This window comes from Simochromis diagramma, unplaced genomic scaffold (assembly GCF_900408965.1).
Source record: "Simochromis diagramma unplaced genomic scaffold, fSimDia1.1 OVJJ01000596.1, whole genome shotgun sequence".
Taxonomy (NCBI): domain Eukaryota; kingdom Metazoa; phylum Chordata; class Actinopteri; order Cichliformes; family Cichlidae; genus Simochromis; species Simochromis diagramma.
This window is the reverse complement of record NW_024387245.1, coordinates 19478937-19500779: the sequence shown is the minus strand read 5'-3', so window position 1 is coordinate 19500779 and position 21843 is coordinate 19478937. Positions and strand designations below refer to the sequence as shown.

The 21843-nt window shown below is 38.7% G+C and overlaps 1 protein-coding gene across 4 annotated transcripts in view; it reads left to right on the top strand.

The window, feature by feature from the left end:
* Positions 1-1390: 1390 nt before the first annotated feature.
* lrrtm4l1 (leucine rich repeat transmembrane neuronal 4 like 1) overlaps positions 1391-21843 on the top strand; it is a 67474-nt gene continuing 47021 nt past the window's right edge. For 2 of the 4 annotated variants that reach the window (XR_005691353.1, XR_005691352.1), the window contains exons 1-2: positions 1391-1949; positions 18921-20616. Coding sequence is in view for 2 of the 4 variants with exons in the window: in XM_040000176.1 (XP_039856110.1) it covers positions 1946-1949; positions 18921-20551 (1635 nt within the window). In the remaining 2 variants the exon portion in view is untranslated. The remainder of the gene's footprint in view (positions 1950-18920; positions 20617-21843) is intronic. The other 2 variants (XM_040000176.1, XM_040000177.1) reach the window with 1 other exon arrangement.

Sequence of the window (21843 nt, the reverse complement as noted above, 5' to 3'; positions counted from 1 at the left end):
CTCAGATGTTTTAGAACAGAAGAAGCCTCCTGGATGAAAAGTGAACTCACAAATCAGGAAGAAGTCAGTTGTTCTTTTCAAGCACTCAGTGGAAGCAAATTATGTGTTTGTGACAGTCTGCTAATACCTGCTAATAAGCACCTAAAGAGACAGTTTAATATTGGTTCTTTGCTAAGTGATCTGTGATGTGTAGACACAACACTGGCTCATCCCTTGAGTTTGGTGCCTTTTTTTTTTAATACTTAAATGATTCACTGGTCAGTGTTAAGTGCCATAACAACAAGAAGAACAATGGTCAGTTACAAGGATTGAAAATGAGTGAAAGCAGCCAGTGTCCAAAGAAAAACTTGGAATGATCTCCACAAAGCCTGGAAACAAATTTAAAAAAAAATTCTGGATCCTTGGAAGCAAAATATTAGGAAACAAGTAGCAGCTCGAGACTTTTACACAATACTACAACACTCTAACTTTTGACTCTCAGGCTCTTGAAATGTGGACTGTTCCTCAATAAGGCACTTGTAGTGAGAGTGAGAGTGAGAGTGAGAGAAAGATGTGTGTAAACCTTGCACTTTCAATGTCATGGTGTTATAAAACGTTCAGTGAATCACTTTAGCCCACAGTCTGTCAAGCCTAAACTTGCTATTTCATAATGGGCACATTTTTATAATTGATCTTCCTTTTTTAACTTTGTGTCTGAATCATCTAAAATAAAGGAAGTACCGTTTGGGTGACTTAACACCATCTCAGGGATTAGTCAGAATGTAAAGTGAGTCAAAAAAGGAAGTACCAAATCAAACATTTGAAATCATTATAAACTGGTATCTTCAATGTAAGAGAGGAATGCCATATCAGAATGTAATTTTTTACAATTACGCAAAACTTAAACAACCACTATCTCTCTGGTTTCTCAGCAGTAGTGTCATGCCATCCTACAGAGAAATATCTGGATATGTTTCAATGTTTTATTCCTCTATTTTTAATTAGCCCGACACCCTGTCCAACAGTTTCCCCGCTCTAACAGGTTTCCCGTCGATCTATCTGTAATAATTATGCAACACGAGGTGGGATCAGGCAGGCTACCCACTCATGATATAATGACGACCACATATAGCCCTCAGCATATCCTCCACACCTGCATAATAGACTTGGAAAAGCATGTTAAATGGGGGGCGGCTCCTCCGCTGATTTGTGGTGGCGGTGGAAGAAGCAGGCGAACCTAAAGAAAAAAATAAGAACAAAAGAAAATAAAAATTTCATATATGACCAAAAATATGCCTGCAGCTGTTAAATGCTGCGTCGAACGTGTTCTCCCTCTCTCTCTTTTTCTTTCTCCCACATGCGCGAACACACGTTCCCTCGCGCGGCCGTGCGCGCACACGCAAACCTCGCCAAAGCACTGCACAGGAGCCCCCGACAGTGCCCGTGCTTGCTTGTGCTCCGTGCCTAGCGCCTCTGCTGCTCCGCTGGACGATTGCGCAGAGGACACCTGGCGCACAGCCGTTCATTGCAAGCGATCCCAGTGGTAAATGCTCGTTTTAACCTCTTAACTTTTGCAGCGTGACTGTTTTGTTTTTTTGGTTGCAGTTTTGTTTTTTTTTTTCTTTTTGTTTTTCTAAAGATACCTGCTCCGAGACCAAGGGTCTATCAGGGTAAAAGAACCCTGTAGAGCCAGGCGTTTGGCTTCCAACTTAGGGCTTAATGACACGGTTATTCGCGACAGGTCTGGAAAGTTGCTTCGTGTGAGGAAGCATGTGCGCAAACTTTAAAAGCTTTTTTATAATCAAGAGACAGTTTTTCAGAATGAAGGCAGGTGAGTCACCCGTGGCGTAAGGGGCGAAAAGAGCTCCTCGGCTCTCCAGGTACTGGAAAGACAAGAGAGAAGAAGTCGTGATCTGTGCGGTGGATAGCACTACGGAGGACGGAGGGAACGGACCGATGAGACAATATGGGTAAGTAAGTGGAGAACTGTGTCGTTTTAAAACGATTCCCGCCCTTTGTGAATGTGTAGACGTTTAGGGAAAAAAAATCCCCAAGTCTTCTGTGGCATATTAATGCGCAGCAAGCTGGCATCTCCTTTATTTAAGAGCAGGAGACTACTTTTGTCCTATTCGCTCAGAATCTGTGTGAGTACTTGAAAAAAAGAGGCTTTCGTTTTCTATTTGGGAATTTGAGGGGGGGGGGGAAGAAAAGGAAACAGACGGGAGAGTTCATGCTTGTGAATATCAAGGCGAGGAGACAGAGAAGACTACTGTCACCTTATTGGTGTGGAAGTGATGTAGCCCTAATCTGAATCAGTCGACGAGACATTGCAACACGAGCTGAAGCTGAACAGCTCATTAATTGTCCTTGATTTTTATGCTGCAATGGCAAGTTTGTTCACCCAATCTGAACCTGACCTGAAACGGGCAAAAAAAAAAAAAAAAAAAAAAATGGTGGTGAGATGTGCCTGTTTTCTTTGGCTTCCACCTCATACCCCCTCTTGTTTCTCCTTTCTAAGCACTGACATGTTTTGACTGCCCCTCTTCTCCTGACAGCTCTGGGTACCTACAATCTCATCCCACACTGCCTATCACCTCCTCCATTTTACTGACTGTGGGTGCTCCAAAGCTAAATTCACTCCTCAGCCTTACAAACCCACACTTCTCTTCAGTGTTTCAGGGGATTCTTCGTGTTCTGCAGCTCCAGCACTTTTTTTTTTTTTTTTTTTTAACATATACTTGGGGTCCTCAAACAAGTTGTGGGTGTTTGGGATTGTCACTGAATATGCGATGAAATGACGCTGTCACTTTCAAGCAGTCTGGAGCTGCTCAAACAGAAAACCTTATGTTTCATGTCCTTTCCTTTCAGTGCAACTTTTGTTGTTGAATAGCTCAGTGAAAGACTATTATTCATATCCAGGCATGCACGAGCGCGTACACGCACCGTTGGACCAGAGCATGTGGTGCACTGAAACCTATATGAGTCGTTTTCTTTTTTCCTAACTCTTCCTAACACTGCAGCCACTCTTTTTGTTTGACTTGATTTTATGTTGGATTTATGCGCCTTTTTCTTTGTTTTTATTTTTCTATTACTAAATCTAATGAAAAGCTGAAACAGGCCCAAGGAAAGCATGGTGCCTACACATCTGTGCAGAATTGTGGCATTTTCCCAAGTAATGAGGAGCTTAGTGCTGCTAATGAGCACATTTTAATTATGTCATCACAATTACTATAACCCAGAATAAGTGGCTGCATTTGTTAGGATATCCACACTTCTCACTAAAGCGCTCTCTTACATCCCAGTCGCACCCATCACCTTGTTTTCCCTCATTCAGGGGCTGATTAATTAGGGGAAGTTTATGCTGTTGGCAGGGCTGAAGTTTTCTTTGTGAATTCAACAATAAAACTTGGCATTATCTTAATATCATATACAGAAAACTAGCAGCTGAACAGTTTAGCATCAACAGAAGATTGCTCAATTGTCCTCTCATTAATCAATTAATAGCTTGGTCTAACTGTGAATAATTCCCATAACAACTTTCTTCACTGTGCCTGTTTTGCAAGACTGACTCAGCTTCAATGCATTCAATTTGCACTGATTTAAAAAAAAAAAAAAAAAAAAAAAGTAGAAATGCAATAAAATGTCACATCTCACATTTTTCTTTTTGACCATTTCATGTTCAAAACTGGTAACAAACAATCAAGTAATATTTTTACAGTGTGTAATTTATCAGTGTGCAATTTCACTGACAGCTAAACAGCGATGGATGTGAACTCCCCTCTCCATGGCCCAAGCAGTGAAACTTGTATTCATCCCACAACAATAAATGACACAAGGAAGCTACATTTTCAGCTCGAAGAGTGAAGCAAGAGTTTCTGTGACACGGCATCTCTGTGTTCACCAGTCTGTCCGTACACACTCATCTACTGTAGCAGAACTGAGCAGACAAGAGCAACAGAGCCGTTAGACTGAAATAACGTCCCTTATATTCAATAATCCGTCAGTTTCCTCAAGCAGACTGAGACGCTAATTAGTCCACGGAGCACTCTTGAAAAGCCTCAACTGAATGTCTTTGAAAACAAAGAAAAAAGAAAAGAAAAAAGAAGTCACCTGTGTGCACAGGTTTTTTTTTTAAATTTCACATTTTAAGGCTTATAATAGTGCAGATAATTAGGAGATCTACTGTTGTTTATAGGTTGCTCTTGGCAGTAAACCGTCCACTTTTCTGCAGCTCCTGCAGTCTACTTTTTTCCTCAGCTTCTTAAATTCATGTTGCCACTAATACTGCCAAGTTTTAATTAAATCAAATATAGTAAATACGTTTATGTAAAAGACAAGGTCTCTCTGCCCTATGGATTAAAACTATAACAGAACTTGTTGCAGTTTCCTTTAGACTTTGCACGACTTTATGACTTTTACAAAACCCTGTCTCTACTTTATAGAAAACGTCGAGACAAAAAAGTCTGACTTTGAACAATCTAAACAGTTGTAGCTCTAGCTACTTTAAAACCTGCTGAAGCCACCACTAAGAATTATTCTCTTTGTGAGGAATCTTTCCTTATTCTGAGAATGACTGAAAGTCCCCATTAGTCATTTTTTTTGCTGAGGTTTAGTAATATGTTCTGTACTGCTTCCCACTCGTGCCATCAAACTGTCATAATATAGCAGATTCTTTCAGTGTACCTCCAGGTCATTGATTTGAAGGGTTTTTGTCCCTGTTGTTGTGCAGACTGTTGGGCTATTTTGAAAAGCAATGCCTTTTCCAATTTTTTTTTTCCTTTTCTTGAAATCCTGCAATGACTTCAGCTGTGAATGGCTTTCCCAAACAATGTGTCCCGCACATTGAACTGATACGGTGAAATATGGGCAGACACACAAAACTGAGAACAAAGTCTGGCAGTAAGAAGTGGGAGCTGAGCTTGGAGAAGAAAAAGATTCTGCAGCTAGAGGCATATGAGAATGTTTTATGCCACTGAGGTGCATCACGGCCTGAATTTGGTTGTCATGGTTTTACATTTGATTATGCAGGCTTCTTAATATTTTGGCTTGATTTGCTTTCTTTGCAAGTCCACCAGCCTGAGCAACAGAAAAGATAATTAATTATCCAAAATTATTCTGGTCTGCTACGATTCTGCAACTAAAATCACTTGGTAAATAGGAAAGAGATGTAGGTTTTGGTTAAAAGAAACCGCCAATGACATCATCGAACACCTCTTACTCAGTTACCACAGTCATTATTCATGTGGCCACAAGAGGTCACTTGACAGAAAACTTTAAACATAGTGAGTTGAGAAATAAAAACAACATTTCTGTCAAGCTTAAGGGTTCTTTATGCTTGATAGTTAGATGTGACGATATAAGGTTAATTTTCGCTTAAATACTTATTTTCTGTCAGAAGTTGAATATGATAAATGTACTGTCAAGCAGTACAGTGAACTCAGTGTGATCTTCGAGGCTAACGATGCAAGCAGCAGGAAATCAAGGCTAGTCAGACCAGGAAATGTTTTTCAAATTCTCTAATTTTCCAGCTTTTGTGAGCCAGTTGAAATGACAGGAGTGGTACTTGTTATGGTCTTCTGTTGCTGTAGCCCATCTGCTTCAGCGTCCAACATGTTGTGAATTCAGAAATGCTCTTCTGCACATCTTGGTTGTAATGAGTGGTTATTTCAGTTACTGTTGCCTTCCCATCGGCTCAGAGCAGTCTGGCCATTTTCCTCTGACCTCTGGCATCAACAAGGCATTTTCACCCAGAGAACTGCCTCTCACTGGATATTTTCTCTTTTTCTGATCATTCTGTAAACTGTTGATATGGTTGTGTGGAAAAATCCCAGCAGACCCGCAGTTTCTCAAATACTCAGACCAGCCCATCTGGCACTAACAACCATGCCACTTTCAAGGTCACTTAAATCAACTTTATTCCTCATTGTGGTGCTGAGTATGAACTTCAGCAGGTCATCTCAACCATGTCTAGATGCCTAAATAGATAGAGTTGCTGCCATGTGATTCTCTGATTAGTTATGTACCTTACAAACAGTTGAACAGGTGTATGTCGTGGCTGCTGAGCATCGATGTGTTTGTCATCAATTTTAATTATTGAAGACTGTGTTCTATACTTCTTATTGTATTGAAGTATAATATATATCTTGATACTATAAGTAATGGTTTCTAGTTAATATGTTAGACAAATCATAACAATATTGTCATTGAAAATGTCTTGACTGTGTTCATTATTTTTCTCTCCCCACAATCCAATTTTCCATCACATTATCCGGTGGCAGTGCCTGCAATCTTCAACTTCATTCAACTTTTTATGGTTATATTTAGACACTCAAAGAGAGTCGTTAAGGTTACGGTGACTTGACAGAGGTGTTTGCTTCAGCTGACTAAAAGCAGTTTTTCTCTAAGCTTAACCAAAGAAATTTCGTTGCCCAAATCCCAAACAAAAATCTGGATGAAACCTGTGTCTCTGACTAATGGCGTATCTTCTTAAACTGGCCGCAACTATTATGCATTAGGCAGACGATGAATTCAGTTGTAAAATGCAACTCATGACTATGTTGCACTCCCTGCATGGAAGTACATGACATCACTTTATTCCAGTAATGTCCCCCACACTCCAGACCTGTGCACATGATGACAATTTGTTATGTGAAAGAACCTGCAGTGGTTCTAACTTTGGCAGAGAAAGTGTTAATTTATGTAGTAGCCCATCGCTCATATGACCTGTAAGAGGCTGATTTAGAAATTAGGTTTCCAGGGGCTTTAGAATAATGAAAAGTAATGACCAACACTGTCATTTATTCTGACTACCACAGCATCCCTGTGTATGCTCATCTTCATGTGTGTGAAGACACATGAAGAGAAGAAGAAACTGTTCAGATAATATTTATGCCAGTTTTGTGCCTTGGATATGTTTTATTCAGAGCAATTTGTGCATTTGGTGCTTTATTCTGATGAATTTCTGCCAGGAGTCTTGATTTTTCAGGTTAGCAAAAGCATTTTGGAAAAAGAAAATGCACCTTGTTTTCAACTATCTATGCTACCCCCTTTTTTTTTTCTTTTTCTTTTTAACTGGCTCCAGTGAAAACCAATGTAAGAAGCAGTTAAAATAATGAAGGCAGAATCCACGATCCAGAGTTCAGATATCTAATGCAATATAGCTTTCTCAAAGTAAAAGGAGCTGGTTACAGCATGAGCAACAGAAATCATTAAACTGATTATAATGCGCATTGGGACTGACTAATCACTGGCACAAAGTGCTGAATTCTGATTAAACATAAATGTATCTTGCCACAATTTTGGATGAAAGTAACCTGCAATGCTTTCGACCTTTGCTGATTACCAGCATGCCACCACTCACACGCGCACGCATTTGGACACACACACTTATGCATTAACATCATCTCTGTTGTTAATTCCTCAACATTTACAGCAGACGCGCTTTGCAGTGGCCAGCTTAAACGGTTCAGTTTGTGCTGATCTTTTGACATCAGCACTTATATTGATCTGCAGAGCTCTCTGGCTCTCTGCACCGATTTATAAACCAATAAGTTGTGCATGTGTGTGAGTGTGTAGGCCCATAGGAAAGGCAGGAGCAGTAAAGTTCTTGATATGTACAATGTTATGGGGCTGTGAAGAGTTTCAGCTGTCACTGACAGCCTGAGATGGAAAGCGCTGTGGGTGTAAAGATGGAAGACTTTGTGATATGGCTGATTTATTGGGTGGAACAGTTTGAGAAGCAGCCTGTCTGCCTCATGCAGTTCGATGCTGCCTGGACTTTAGACACAAAGATTTTTCTTTAAATGCTGATTCTTAAAAACTATATAGGTAGGTAAATAAAAGGCAGATCCACCCCAACCAGAACAGTAAATTCCATCATAATAATGGGACAGTTCATCCCAAAATCAAATTTATGTAAAAAAAAATTTCTGGCCCGTAAATCTCTTTATCCATCAAGATTGTTTTGGTGTGAGTTGCCCTATTTTGGATGTATCCACTGTATGAAGATGTCTTCTTTCTTTTAAACATAATCAAACTAAATGGCACTGACCTTGTGATGTGCAGTGTGCCAAAAAATACATTTAAAAAAACTCAGCAGCAATATCTCATTGCAGAAGTCATGACCTAGTTACTCCAAGCAATCTTACGTAGTGACTTTTTCTGTCTTTCTGACAAACGGTATCTGCCAACCAATAGAAACATTCAGCCAGTTAATATTACTGATATGACAAGGTGGAGATCATCAAGTGGTTACATCGTGTCTCATAAACTGGCTGATTTTTGGATTTCTATGTAATGATTACTTGAAGGGAAGTTTTGTGTTTATTTTTTTGGAAGAGCAAATTCAGTTAGTTCCTGTATAGTTAAAAGAAGACAGACAGTTCTACAGCTAGTATTTCCAAACTGGACTAATTGCACCAACGCAATGTAGATGGATAAGTAGCACCAAAGGCCAAAGGAAATAATATGAAAAATAAATTTTGGAGTGAAACGTGCTTATTACTGTATATTGTGCTTTATTATTTGTGAAGAAATTGCACTTAAAATGTTGTGTATCTTTTCAACCAAGGAATTAAACGTCTTCCACTAGACTAGAAAAGATAAAGAGTACAATAGCTAGATAAAATAGCAGATATCAAGGTATAATAAAAACTGTCCGCTGTTTGATAACTTTAATTACACTCCTGCAGCTTCCTGTCTTTCATGGATCTTCGTAAGACACGTCATGTCAGATCAAAACATTGCAACCACCAGATAATTAAAGTTTTAATGGGGATGTTAAACAGTACTCTGACATCTCTTAAGTACCACAGATTTCCATCTATTATTCTCAGTTTTCAATATGTCATTTGTGTGATAGTCTGTGATATTCAGAAAAACATAGGCTACTCACACATGCATAAACAGATGTGTATTTATGGATATTCATGTGGCTCAAAGTCACACCAATATCAGGCCAACAGTATGGCTGAGAGAAAACTGTAGGCACCAGACCAGAATGGGCTGGCTGAAGCTCACTTTAAAAAGTCACATGGCTAAGAGCACTTCCATCCAACTCTTCTCATTAAGGCTGGCTTTTTCAAAAGCAGGCAGCCTTCATGGGCACAAAAACCTGGTGGTATAAAAATGTTGACATTCAGAATTACCAATTAGCCCTTTTAAAGGTCTTCCTCTTTGCAAATTAAGAATGTGGTGTGTACAAATACTCTACATTAGGTTGTGACTTGTGTGAGACATCACTTTAGTCGTCATGTTTTTATTTGCTGGGCTCCTTCGCTTAAATGACATCGGTTAGAGCACCAGTCTAAACTGTAGTAATGATTATTTAATTGGTCGACACCTCCAAAAAAGAACAACAAGTGAAAGAATTAATTCATTTCCTTTTTAAAACATGATTGCCAATTGACCTGATGTGGTCCGGCAAATTATTTTCAAGAAAATTGAAAATGTTTTGTTTTGTTTTTTCTGATGGAAAATAAAATAATTTAAGATTACCTTAACCCTTTAGTTTTAGCTCATGGAAACATAAACAAGATTCATTTATTTTTAAAGAAGTAAGTTCATGGGTAGGATCCTCCCTACACCATGGCCACTTGCTTTAAACCATTTAACTAATTAACATTTTGTGTTCATCTAATTTTTGTTCCGTTTTTAAAATGTAATGCAAGGTGAAAACCTCGCATTGCTAGGCAACACGTACCTTTAGACATGATGTTTCACACACTCTGGCTCATAGATTTAAAGCTCTATCAAATTTGGAAAAACCTGAAGTTAATTTTCAGTAATTGTTTGCACATACTCAAATTAAAACACACCCAGTCTTTCTCCATTCCAGCTGCGATACTGTGGTATTCTTTCTGACAAACACAGACATTATTTCCCCTCTCCTCCCCTGCTTCTATCTGTCAGACAGACATCCAGAGGTGTTAACTTTCTGTCGCACCACCACTTTCCCTGCCATACTTTACTGGCAACTTTATCCAAATGTCTTTATTTTCCATGGGGTTTCAGTTACATTTACATTCTGCTTTCCCCTGCAGCAGTCCCTTAGACCCACAGGCTCGTTCTTCACTGTAGCTAGCTAAAGAAAAGTCCTCTTTCCTTTTCCTGACATTCTTTGACTAAGCCATGAATTTGCTGTCTTTAACTGCAGGTTAATATTAGCTCTTTCATTTAGGTCTACAAACTGATTCCTGCATCAGTGATCTCTGGTTTTACTGTCTGCCCGTCACAATCAAGAATTCTCAGTGGAAGCAGCATATCCATCGTTAGCCTTTACTTTCAGCACCTCTGCACAGGATTTATAAATAGGTATTGATGTTTGTTACAGTTAGTTGTGGATAAATAATAAATGCATAAACAAGGAATTATGTTACTCATCCTATTGATCTGGAATATTATATGCTTAAGGGGCATTCACACAGGAGGCGTGTTGGCCTTTGGTTGCCTGGAATGTCACTACAGGCTCCAGTTGCTTAGGTAACCCTGATATATGTTGATTAACAGTGGCCTTCCCTCCCATTGGTAGTCACTTTAATTGCTCACCCCAAAATTGAGAAAAGTTTCACTTGGGACCTGCCTACTTGATGCTGACAGCAGTTATTTTGACTGCCGTGTGTTCTGTGTTCTTTGGTTGCCAACAAGTGACTTCAGTTTCTTTAGATTTAGAAAATCCTGATTACAAAATTAGGTCTTGAAGAGTTAATCTATAGGCGTGCCTATCGGCAAATTACATATTTTGTATTGTCATATTTAAAGAGGCATAAACACAATCCCATGCAGCAACAGGTTTCTTTTTTTAATTTCATGACAAGAACTGCTAAGCTTTCCTGAATGCACATACCTTTTATAACTTAACAATGCGTAGAGTAGTATAAGCAACAGATTATCAACCAAAATTATTCAGTCATGCTCCCAAAACGGTTGAATTCTCTGAAATTTCCTTGACACAAATAGCCAACCAACCCACCAACTGAACATCATATCAGCCACTTTTTTCCCTGTTTGAAGCAACTGATGCAAGAGTTCTTTAAGTGCACTGAAGAGCACTTTGATCTGTTCCCTGTCCAATTCTACATTTGTGAAGGGCGGTGCAAATGTACCTTACTTTTGTTTTGGGTTAACGTGCATAACTTTAAAATCCTGAATGCATACTGCTTTTGTTAAGTTACCAAGATGTTTAATTTATCTTTCCTTTTTTATACGCACTTGTTCACATGGCCACTAGAAGTAAGTTTACTTTTAAGATGTGACTATATTTCATAATAACAGATTTCATTGTTATTATATATGAAATTCCAGTTCAGCAGAAAAGTAGAAATGGAGAAGATCTCGAAGACAAAGAAGCCTTTCAGATGACACTTTGCATCTGCTGGGCAGAATGTCAAAGCATACCCTCAAACAACTGTACAGAGTGGATGCACAAATGGGGTCTACGTGGAACACTCATCTGTCTTCACCCTTATTTATCAAGTTAATGACATAAAAGTTCATTAACATTTGGCTAATTCTTTGCTGCAGTGGTTGCACTTCTTTTTTATTTGCACACAACTCTATGCCTCTTTTCCTAGTGAAGGTTCCAGCAAGAGCAGCTCTGTCTGTCTTCATTTCCCCATTTAACTGCTATGCTTGAGTAGGTCGTGGACTCAATAGACCTCAGTTACTACGTCTCCCACAAATCCAGACAGAATAACTGAGCTCACAGTATTGACTGCTCATTTCATTTAAAATTTTAATGGATGCTGCCCCATTTAAGCTGTATTTTTCTATTACTGCTATTAAGCTCCACTTTTACATATATTTTGCTCACCATATGCAGTGTATTGTGTATGTAGGACTGGCTGCTTGTCTGTATGCACGTATGTGCAGCTCCAGTAGTAGTAAAATAAGCTTTTATCATAAATCAGCTGTTTTATACTGCTTCATGCTTTCGCTGTGAGTTGAAATTACAGCTGACTCCAATTTTCAAATTAATGGCCGTAAAATAATGGGTTTTAAGTGTGTAAAAGGTACTTCATTTCAATATTGTAATGCCACTGTGTCCAATTAATCACAATTGCATGATAGGCCCCGTGACTGGTAATATGTCACGTTCTTCTGTCCTCTGGAAGTATTTTTAATTCTATGTGCCTTAAATCTGAGTGAACACACTCAATAGTGTAATATATCACACATGCTGTAGTACCATACAGTTTTGCTTGCCTAAGCTCAATCACACATCATACACTTTAAAATTCTTGGATGCTGTGTCAGAACAGAAGTGTCAGGTAAAAAAAGGATGCACAGGAAGTAGGACTGGGAGAAATCATGTTACCTGAAGCTTTAGGTTATGCAAAAATACAGATTAGAATGTATTATACTCCTTTTATTTCTAGACTAAAGCCTCATATTGGGATCAGTATTTCTCACAGTCACATCCGATCTTTATTTAGTTTAGTATGTTGGCATATTTACAGAGAAGAAAGAAAGAGAAAGTGACAATTAAGCCTATAGTGTAGACGGTCTTCTATTTTCCAATTTAAAACAGGCACAGCTGCAGCGAATGTTTAAATATAAAAAGCTAACTATACTTTTCTGCCAGTCAATAACCTTTAAAAGCCACCTCATACACCCCTCCTTTTAATGTGTATTATCTTTTATATGGTAGAACATTTAATAAGAAATATTTAGGGTTTTTTTTTTCTTTTTTTCTCCACACTTTCATTTCTTTGAAGTGCCCCAGCATGTGGCCTGTTGCAGTATGTAGCGCTATTGGCCAACCCACTTGGGCACTCTGGGTAATAGCCTTTGCATCAGTGCCTGAGCACTGTGCATTCAAATGAAATATCAACTTGTCTCACCGCCAAGGAAGATGACAGCTGACTCTGCTGGGCCTGCCAGAGACCACTCTGTCCTGGGGGGAGGGGCAGTGTCACTTTTATGGGATTTCGGGAAGGTTGCCACTGGAACCTGGCCTTGGGTGAGGTAATTGGAGAAAATATATATTTTAGGATATTGTGTAATAACTTTTGCTTTTTTTGCATTTGAAGCCCATTTCAGCTGACATTTAGTGTGCACATTTGAGTGTAACTTCAGCAAATTACCTCTGTTCAGGACATTGTTGAGCTCCAGGGATACCGGAGCACAGAACCTGTTTCTTAATTAATATTTATAGTCTTCAATTGGATTTTCATCAGCTGCAAATTGTGTTGAAACATTGGTCGCTGCACAAAATAAAAGAAAGTCTGCTCTACTTGTCTCCTACATACTTGACTAAGAGTACAATTCCATCTTATAAGAAATCTGTTTTTAAAACCTTTTATTGCTATTGCAAGAAATCTTTAAATGAAATGCTAAACTAATAAAGGTGGTGTTAAATTTGGTATGGGTTTAGTCTTTTAGAAATTTTTGACACTGTCCCATCTGTTTTTTTGTTGCCATCTGAGGCAACAAAAATTATATTTGCATCTAGTTTGGTTGCTGAAACATTTTATGTTATGTACATGTTGAGTCATTGTGTACATTGAGTACATAGGAAATCTAATCTAGATTATCCTTACTGAATCAGTAAACTGGGTTACTTAATGCACTCACTAAAATATATAATATATTTTGTGGTAGAAGACTACTGCTATTTTACTACTACTCCAGCTCGACCAATCATCGGCTTTATATTGATTTAAATTTAGATGTACCCACAGGTCATTGAAAATAAAACCGTTCATCTGTTTATCTTTCTCTGACCTTTGAATTTACTCTTTATGTGTTGACAAAATGTACAATGAGATTTACCGTGGTTCTCATTTTCAAGGTCACTTTTGATTTTTTCTTTAAGACTTGTGGTAGTCATTAATGTATGATTCTTTTTAAAACGAATAGTAAGAGAAAATTAACTTCAAATAAAAGCTAAAGGGTGAAATACACTTTACAAGGCTGTTACATAGGTTATAAGAAGACATTTGCACAAAGTTTAATACAAATCTTTTCTGGCTTATAGGGATTTGTACAGAATCTGATCTGATATTGTCTGTAGTGATGTCACTTGTTGCCTGGAGACTTCTGTTCAAACAAACTCCTTCTACTGCTCTTTGTACTTAATGTAAAATAGGTGGCAGTGACAAACTGGAGCTTAATGCAATGTTGGTGCTGCTGCACTATGCTGGTTTTGTTGAAATCTCCAAGATGTTAAATCTACAAGATATGAAATCTTTAAAACCCTCCGGCTCTGATTGGTCACGCTCTACTGAGAAGAAGGAGCCTTGCTGCTGGAAAGTTGTAGCTTACCACAAATCCCATATCAAATCTGATCTGCAGGGGAATGGATTTAATATCAACCTGTGGCAGCTATATTTTATTTAAGCTGTATTTAGATAAAGGTTGTAACTTAATGATTTTCTATATATGATTTTTAATATTTTGGTGGTTTGTGGGTTTTTTTTTTTTTTGTTTTTTTACTTTAATAATGACACAAACACAGCTATATTGAAAGACACATTTTATATTATTAAATAATTTATTTGTAATAGTTATCATAGATATATTTACTTATGCCCTGGTGTACATCTAATACGTGAAATCAATGGAAGCCTATGACTGCCTGCATGTAGCACCCCATTTAATTTCTGATTAATGAAACTGTACTGAGAGTAAACATTTCTCTTCATTGTATTCTATAAAGCCTCTCATGGGAACCTAGCGCACATATGTCCAAGGGGCTTTTATTACTATTCTCTCTATGCAGAAATCCATGCTGAACCATTGTGTGCTAATTAAAGACGCTGTCATGCGTAGGCGTCTATGAGCCCAGTGGCACATTATTGTGGCTGCATAGCTTTGAGTTTTCTGCCATCTAATAACCTCCTCTTGTTTTTTTCATATTTTGCTATTCTTTTTTTAAGAGTACATGCACATGAAATCCCAGATGTAGTTTTAGTGATATGACATTGTGAGGTTGCCCTGGGGGTTTACAACACAGCCGATGTTCCAATGGGATTATCATTTAGGGAAAACTGATGGCAGCGTGTAGTGCAGCAAATGCTTGGAGAGTTCACAAAGTAGTTACAGGAGGTGATGGAAGTGCCACTGCATCTTTTGCTTCAAGGGTTAGTGATTTATTTATAAAACCATTATTTTTTTTGTTGAGTTTATCTTGACTTATTTTCATGCACTCATTTGCTTCCGTTTATTTCCCCCAATAACCTGCTGTACAATTCACAAAATAGCTTTATTCTTGAAATTTATTTACTTATGTTTTGCTATTTTATGATATAATTAAATGTAAAGTTGAGTGCTGAACTGAATTTGTATGCCTGTCTGGATCATAGCAGGGTATATAAGAAATCTGAAAAGTATTATTTTGAATGATTTTCCTTTTAACAGTCACATAACTCATTAAACACAGGGGAAGGCTGGATGAGATGCTGAAACCAGATAAGTTACTTCAAAGAAAATCTGCACCTCTTATCTCTCAAGATGCAGATTAATGATTTCTTGACATTTTGTATTATTCTGATAACACACACTTTCTCAAAGTTGGTGTGTGCACTCCCAGTGGCCACAAGATAATTGTTGTTGGAACACATTAAGACAGTGAAATAGTGTCCTCTAATGCATAGACTGATGCATAGACTAATTCATGTTCACAGGAGCTGTCGACCAGGTTACCCAATGTAGTTTCCATTCATCTTTCTTTATTGAATGTAATGGAATAATGTAAAATAATAATAATAATGTATTCTGATTCTTGTATTATAATTCCTCCAAGGAAGGCATGGCAAAAACTGCTAAAACACTGCAAATTTAAAACCGCACTTTTTCAGGAAGCATACAGGAGTAAATCAAATCACTGGTTAAATGTAATTTCCGCAAAGGTCAAAAGTTACCTGCCAGTGTTGAAGTATAGCATAGCTGCATTTTGCAGTTTGTGGTGGCAGCTCATGTATGACATTGGATGTTTGTTGCCCATTTTAGCATGAAATTGTCACTGTGCTGTATGACAACCCCTAAGTTGTGGATTAATGATGCATACTAATATTTTCTGCATACCATTTTCTGCACAGGGGAAGAATTGCCTTTTATTTTCTTACTTTGCAGCTTACAGCAGCAGGTTAGTATAGAGAAAGTGCAAGAGTTGAACTGTACAAAAATTGGATTTTCTGAAGCTAGTAATAAACAATTATTTATTCAGCATCTTTTTAGTTTCATTAATGTAACACAAAATCATTCAGGACAGTTTACACAGTATGAAAGAGACCTTGGAGTGTTGTAGAGGAAAACCCTGTGATCTTTCCATGAGTAAGCAATTGATAATTGTGAGGAGTAAAAAGACCCATTTAACAAGAAGAAACATTGGGCAGCACCAAACTCAAGGAGGACAGCTTTTGACTCAACTGGGTGGGGTGAGAGGAGAGCAAAGAGGGGGAAAAAAAGATTGATCATTAAGAGATAGCAGACACTGAGCAGGCTGTTGGGGCCAGTAACTACAGACAAGACATGTACAGCTCTGGAACCAGAGATACGGGCAGAAAGGTACAAGAAGAAAGAGGACAGAGAGGAAAGGGCACAAACTGCAGGAGAGAGAATATCACAAAGTTAATTAAATGTAAAAGTGAAGTCTAAAGTGTGGAGAGTAGAGGATAATTACTTAGAACATTATGGGAGGTCCCCATAGCAGCCTGAGCTTATAACGATATTATGATATTACTAAAGGATGACACAGGGATTACAAAAGTCCACCTTAGACATGCCAAACAATACTTTTTCACCATTACTGTGATACAGGATTTGTTCAATTTTGACAGCACTGGATAGTTGAAAGCTGGAAGTTCTAGAGACTTCGGTTATGTGTGGATACGGATATGCAGTCAGGCCCCTTAGTATTTGGACAGTAAGGTGTTGTTGTTTTTTTGTTTGTTTGTTTTTTTGTTGTTTTGTTTGGTTTTTTTTCTACTTTTGTAAATCACACAGGGTTTTAAAATCAATCAAGATTTTATTGAACTGCAGACCTTCAGGTTTAATTCAAAGAATTTACCAAAAGGAATGCATTGTTGTTGTACTTGTTGTTATGATATCTGTTTATCTTTAATGATGTTGGTCCATCTATCTGTCCTCAACGTTCTGGAAAGAAATAATCTCAAAACTTATGTTCAACGAACAATCCCATCTTATAACTCAGACTCAGAATGTGTTAGGACAGTGATACATCTTTAAACATATTCTCACTACAGCCGAATCTGAAATCAAGGTCTGCCTGTCAGCATTGATATGAAGGTGTGTTTACATAATTTGAGTGGTGTGGACTTGTTTTGGTTGTCTTGCTGAATGTCCAAAAAATGTAGAGCAATGCGGAAAAAAATGTGCCAAGATCTAAGATCAGCTTTAAAACTTGGACAATCGCTGCATTTGCATGGCAGATGAGGCTGCCACTGAAGCAACAGGCAGCAGTTGTGCTAAGGCCATGTTGATAGGCTGCACAAGGTCTTAAGGTCCTATATAAAAGACCTGAGATACTATAGTCTAACGCAGGGGTGGGCAACTCCAGGCCTCGAGGGCCAGTGTCCTGCAGGTTTTAGATCTCACCCTGAGTCAACACACCTGAATTAAATGATTAGTTCATTACCAGGGCTTTGGAGAACTTCAAGACATGTTCAGGATTTAGCCATTTGAATCAGCTGTGTTGGATCAAGGACACATCTAAAACCTGCAGGACACTGGCCCTCAAGGCCTGGAGTTGCCCACTCCTGGTCTAATGGTATTGTAAATGATTCACAGAGCCATTTGACAGAACAAATGTCATGTAGGGTGTATGAAATCATGGAAGCTTTTTTATTTTTACACTCTTTCGAGGATGCCAATGTTCACATTTTGGACAGAGAGGACAGATGGTTTGAAAGAGGAGTGAAAGAAGCCATCTATGTCCACTGTGAGCGACCATCTTTGAACAGAGGCGGTGGTTTACGACACCAACTCTCTTCCATCTGTAATCCAGTTTTGAGATCCCTTCCCAGACGCCTTAACGCCCACTCACATCCTGGGCCATCTGATCTCAGGAATTCGCATGATAAGGTGGGGCCAGGTTTCACAATGAACTCACCCGAAACTCTGGCTGATTGGGACCCACACCCAGTTTCACACCTTGGCTCAGGCGATTAGAGGATCATCAGGGGTCCTTTTGTCCCTCTGTGGGGGGAAACTCCCACTAGGTTTATATCTGAGACTCTCCACCATTTGACCTTAGAACTGAAGAAGCTTCTCAGATGAGAGGTGAAACGTCTTCAAGTAACTTAAAGAAGTCCAGACGCTTTTCTTTGCAAGCTCCTTTGACTACGATGACCTTGATGACTGAGAACCTTCAGACACTTTTTATCATGCTGTTATCGTCCTTGAGAAGTCTGTTCAGAATATTCATTTATGAGGAGAACTATATGTCAGTTAGTGTATTTCTTTTAAAAAACCATTGTCATGACCGGTTGGTTACGTAGAACCACTGTCCCAACTGTGTGTTAGGTCATGACATGACTGGCGGGTTTTTGTAAATATGATTCTTTTCATGACATAATGTAAAGAAACAGAATGTAAAGATAAGTCATAAAGATACTTAAATAAGGGCCAATCTCAACAGAAACAGAAAAGTACCACTGCTGAATGATAAACTATTTAGATCACTAAAGAAATAATTTAAAACAAACAAAAAACCCACAATTTAAAAAAACATATTTACCAGTCTCGAATTTTGAGATCTTTGTAGAAGAGATTTTATATTTAAGTCATTTTCAATGCATGTATAAAGCTGTTGTTGCACCAGCCCAAGCAACACATTGCTGACTTTGCATGGTAAATCAGTAATAATACTTCTTAGTCCTTTTTGTTTGACAGCATGAATATTTTGAAATTGTAAATATAACTTGATCACCATTCAAATCTTTACGTTTTTCTCTGTATCTCTTTCTCATAATGTTTTGTAGGTCCATTGCTGTGTGATGGACGACTGACACACCTCCTCTTCCCTTTGCTTCTTCTCTTGCGGGCTCCCCTGTTATTCAGTTTTGGTGAGCGAACATGCCCTAATAGCTGCCGATGTGAGGGAAAAACTGTCCATTGTGATTCATCTGGATTTTTAGATGTTCCAGAAAACATCTCAGTAGGCTGCCAGGGCCTTTCCCTGCGATACAATGAACTGCATACGCTGCTACCATATCAGTTTGCTCACCTCAGCCAGCTTCTCTGGATCTACTTAGACCACAATCAGATTTCAGTTGTTGACAGTCGAGCGTTCCAGGGGGTCCGCAGACTCAAAGAGCTCATACTGAGCTCCAACAGGATTACAGCCCTACACAATTCAACATTTCATGGAATTCCAAATCTTCGAAGTCTGGACTTGTCCTACAACAAATTAGAAAACCTACAGCCAGGTCAATTCCATGGCTTACGAAAACTACAAAACCTTCACCTACGCTCCAATGGTCTCTCCAACATCCCAATTCGAGCATTTCTGGAGTGTCGAAGTTTGGAGTTTCTGGATTTGGGTTACAATCGAATCAAAGCTCTTACCCGCACAACTTTTCTGGGTCTACAGAAGCTGATGGAGTTACATCTGGAACATAACCAATTCTCTCGGATCAACTTTTTTTTGTTTCCACGTTTAGCCAACCTAAGATCACTTTATCTGCAGTGGAATCGAATTAGGGTGGTCAACCAGGGTCTGCCATGGACATGGTATACACTGCAGAAGCTTGATCTGTCTGGAAATGAAATTCAGACTCTGGACCCAGCTGTGTTTCACTGCTTGCCCAACCTGCAAGTCTTAAACCTGGAATCCAACAAGCTGTCCAATGTGTCTCAGGAGGCGGTGTCAGCGTGGATCTCACTGACCTCAATAAGTCTTGCTGGCAATATCTGGGATTGTGGAACTGGGATATGCCCACTTGTTGCTTGGTTGAGAAATTTCCGGGGTAGTAAAGACACAACAATGATATGCAGCAGCCCAAAGTATCTCCAGGGAGAAAAAGTCATGGATGCTACAAGGAGCCATGGTATTTGTGAGGAAACCGATTACATTCTGACTGAAACACCTTCACCAACATCAGAGCTCATTTCGGAAGCCACTGCCGAACCAACCTTTGGCCCCACAAGTGGCATTCCACCTATGCCACCGACCAGTACCTTTGGTCCTCTCCCACCATTTAGACCTCGACCCATTCCTCATCCTACCTTTCCCGGGCATATGAGCAAAGATCCCAGAGACTCAGTGGTTCGCCCTCGACCCACTCACATACCACCCCCAGAGATAGAGCACATGACTCTGCACAAAGTGGTTGTGGGCAGCGTAGCACTCTTCTTCACCATGTCGTTAATCTTGACAGTTTTTTATGTTTTGTGGCGGCGCTACCCAGGTGCAACCAGGTTGCTGCAGCAGAGATCCATGGTGGGACGGAAGCGTCGCAAAAAGAGTCCAGAGCCAGAACAGAACCTCAGCTCCCAGCTCCAAGAGTATTACATGAGCTACAATCCTGCTGCAACACCGGAAGCATTGGAGGTGCTAGGCAATGGCACTGGTTCCTGCACTTGCACAATTTCTGGCTCCAGGGAGTGTGAGGTATGATCGATCGCATCAGCCTAAAAATAAAAACTCAAAATCAAAATACAAGACCCAACAGAGAGGTAAATCCTTTATCAAGTATGTACTGTAAAAACACTAATCACAGTTAAGCACCCTTAACTCTTCATTTAAAGCACGCTTGACTCCAAATGTTAGATGTCTCCAATTATTCCAGTTTTTTATTTTGAAACCGACTCTAAAGGGGAAAATACAAAACAGCTAATCTGATCTAGGAAAAGAAATCTACATCATGGTCTCAGAGAACTGCATTAACACAATAATTAATGCATGCATAATTTTTTGTTCTCTGAATTATATTGGTTATGGCTTTAATTACCATTCTTTTGCTTGGAATTTATCTTTATATCACTTGTTATCTGGATGATCTTTTCAAAGCTACCCTTTTAAAAATGTTCTTCATGGTATGTAGACTTGAAAGCACAGGGAATAATTGGAAACTGTCTAACTAATTTGTAGACACTACTCCACATTAGCATTGCATGGCTTAGATGTTTTAAAGCTTTTTTTGGTTTGCGTGTTTGGAGGAGTGAGAATGATGTGTTTGTGTGTGCGTGTATGTGGACTAATGCATAAATGTGTGCCTACATAATTAATTTTTCTATTGAAAAATGCCAAATATACTATATTTAGCATCTATTAAGGTAAAATGGCAAGGGTCTACGAAGTGCAATGCTGTTAAGTAAGAATTTGGTAGTTTTGCTGTCACAAAGTGAGAGCAGCTGATCAATACTAGATAGGCAATAAAGTTCAAATATATTGCCTATCGTCAGCTGAACATCCATTATAGATGTCTAAAGTTGATGATCTGTACTGAGTGTGTCTGGCGCACTGCATGCCTCCTCACTTGAGGAAATTTATGTTAATCTGCATAGAGGGGAGGCACTATGGTAATCCCAAAGCTTATGATATGGCTTAAATGAGGATCCCTCTGCTCTGGTAAGGAGTGAATGTATAAACCATTGTAATTACAACCACAAACATGAAGACATGTCTAATTTTGGGACGAAAATTTTACCTTTCAAAATAATGACTGCACACCTGTGTGTTTTTCACCAATGGGCCCAAGATAGTTTAAGTAAATTAAAATACTTAAAATATTTTTGTCTAAATATTTTATTTTAAATGTGATTGATTTCAATTAAATTGAAAAAAGGGGGAATTGGAGGATACAATACATCAAATAATAGTTTTTTCTCTAGTTATCCTAACTCATATTCAAACTTTGTGGGTTCTAATGTGAAAGAGGCTCACTGAACAAAATGTTTAAT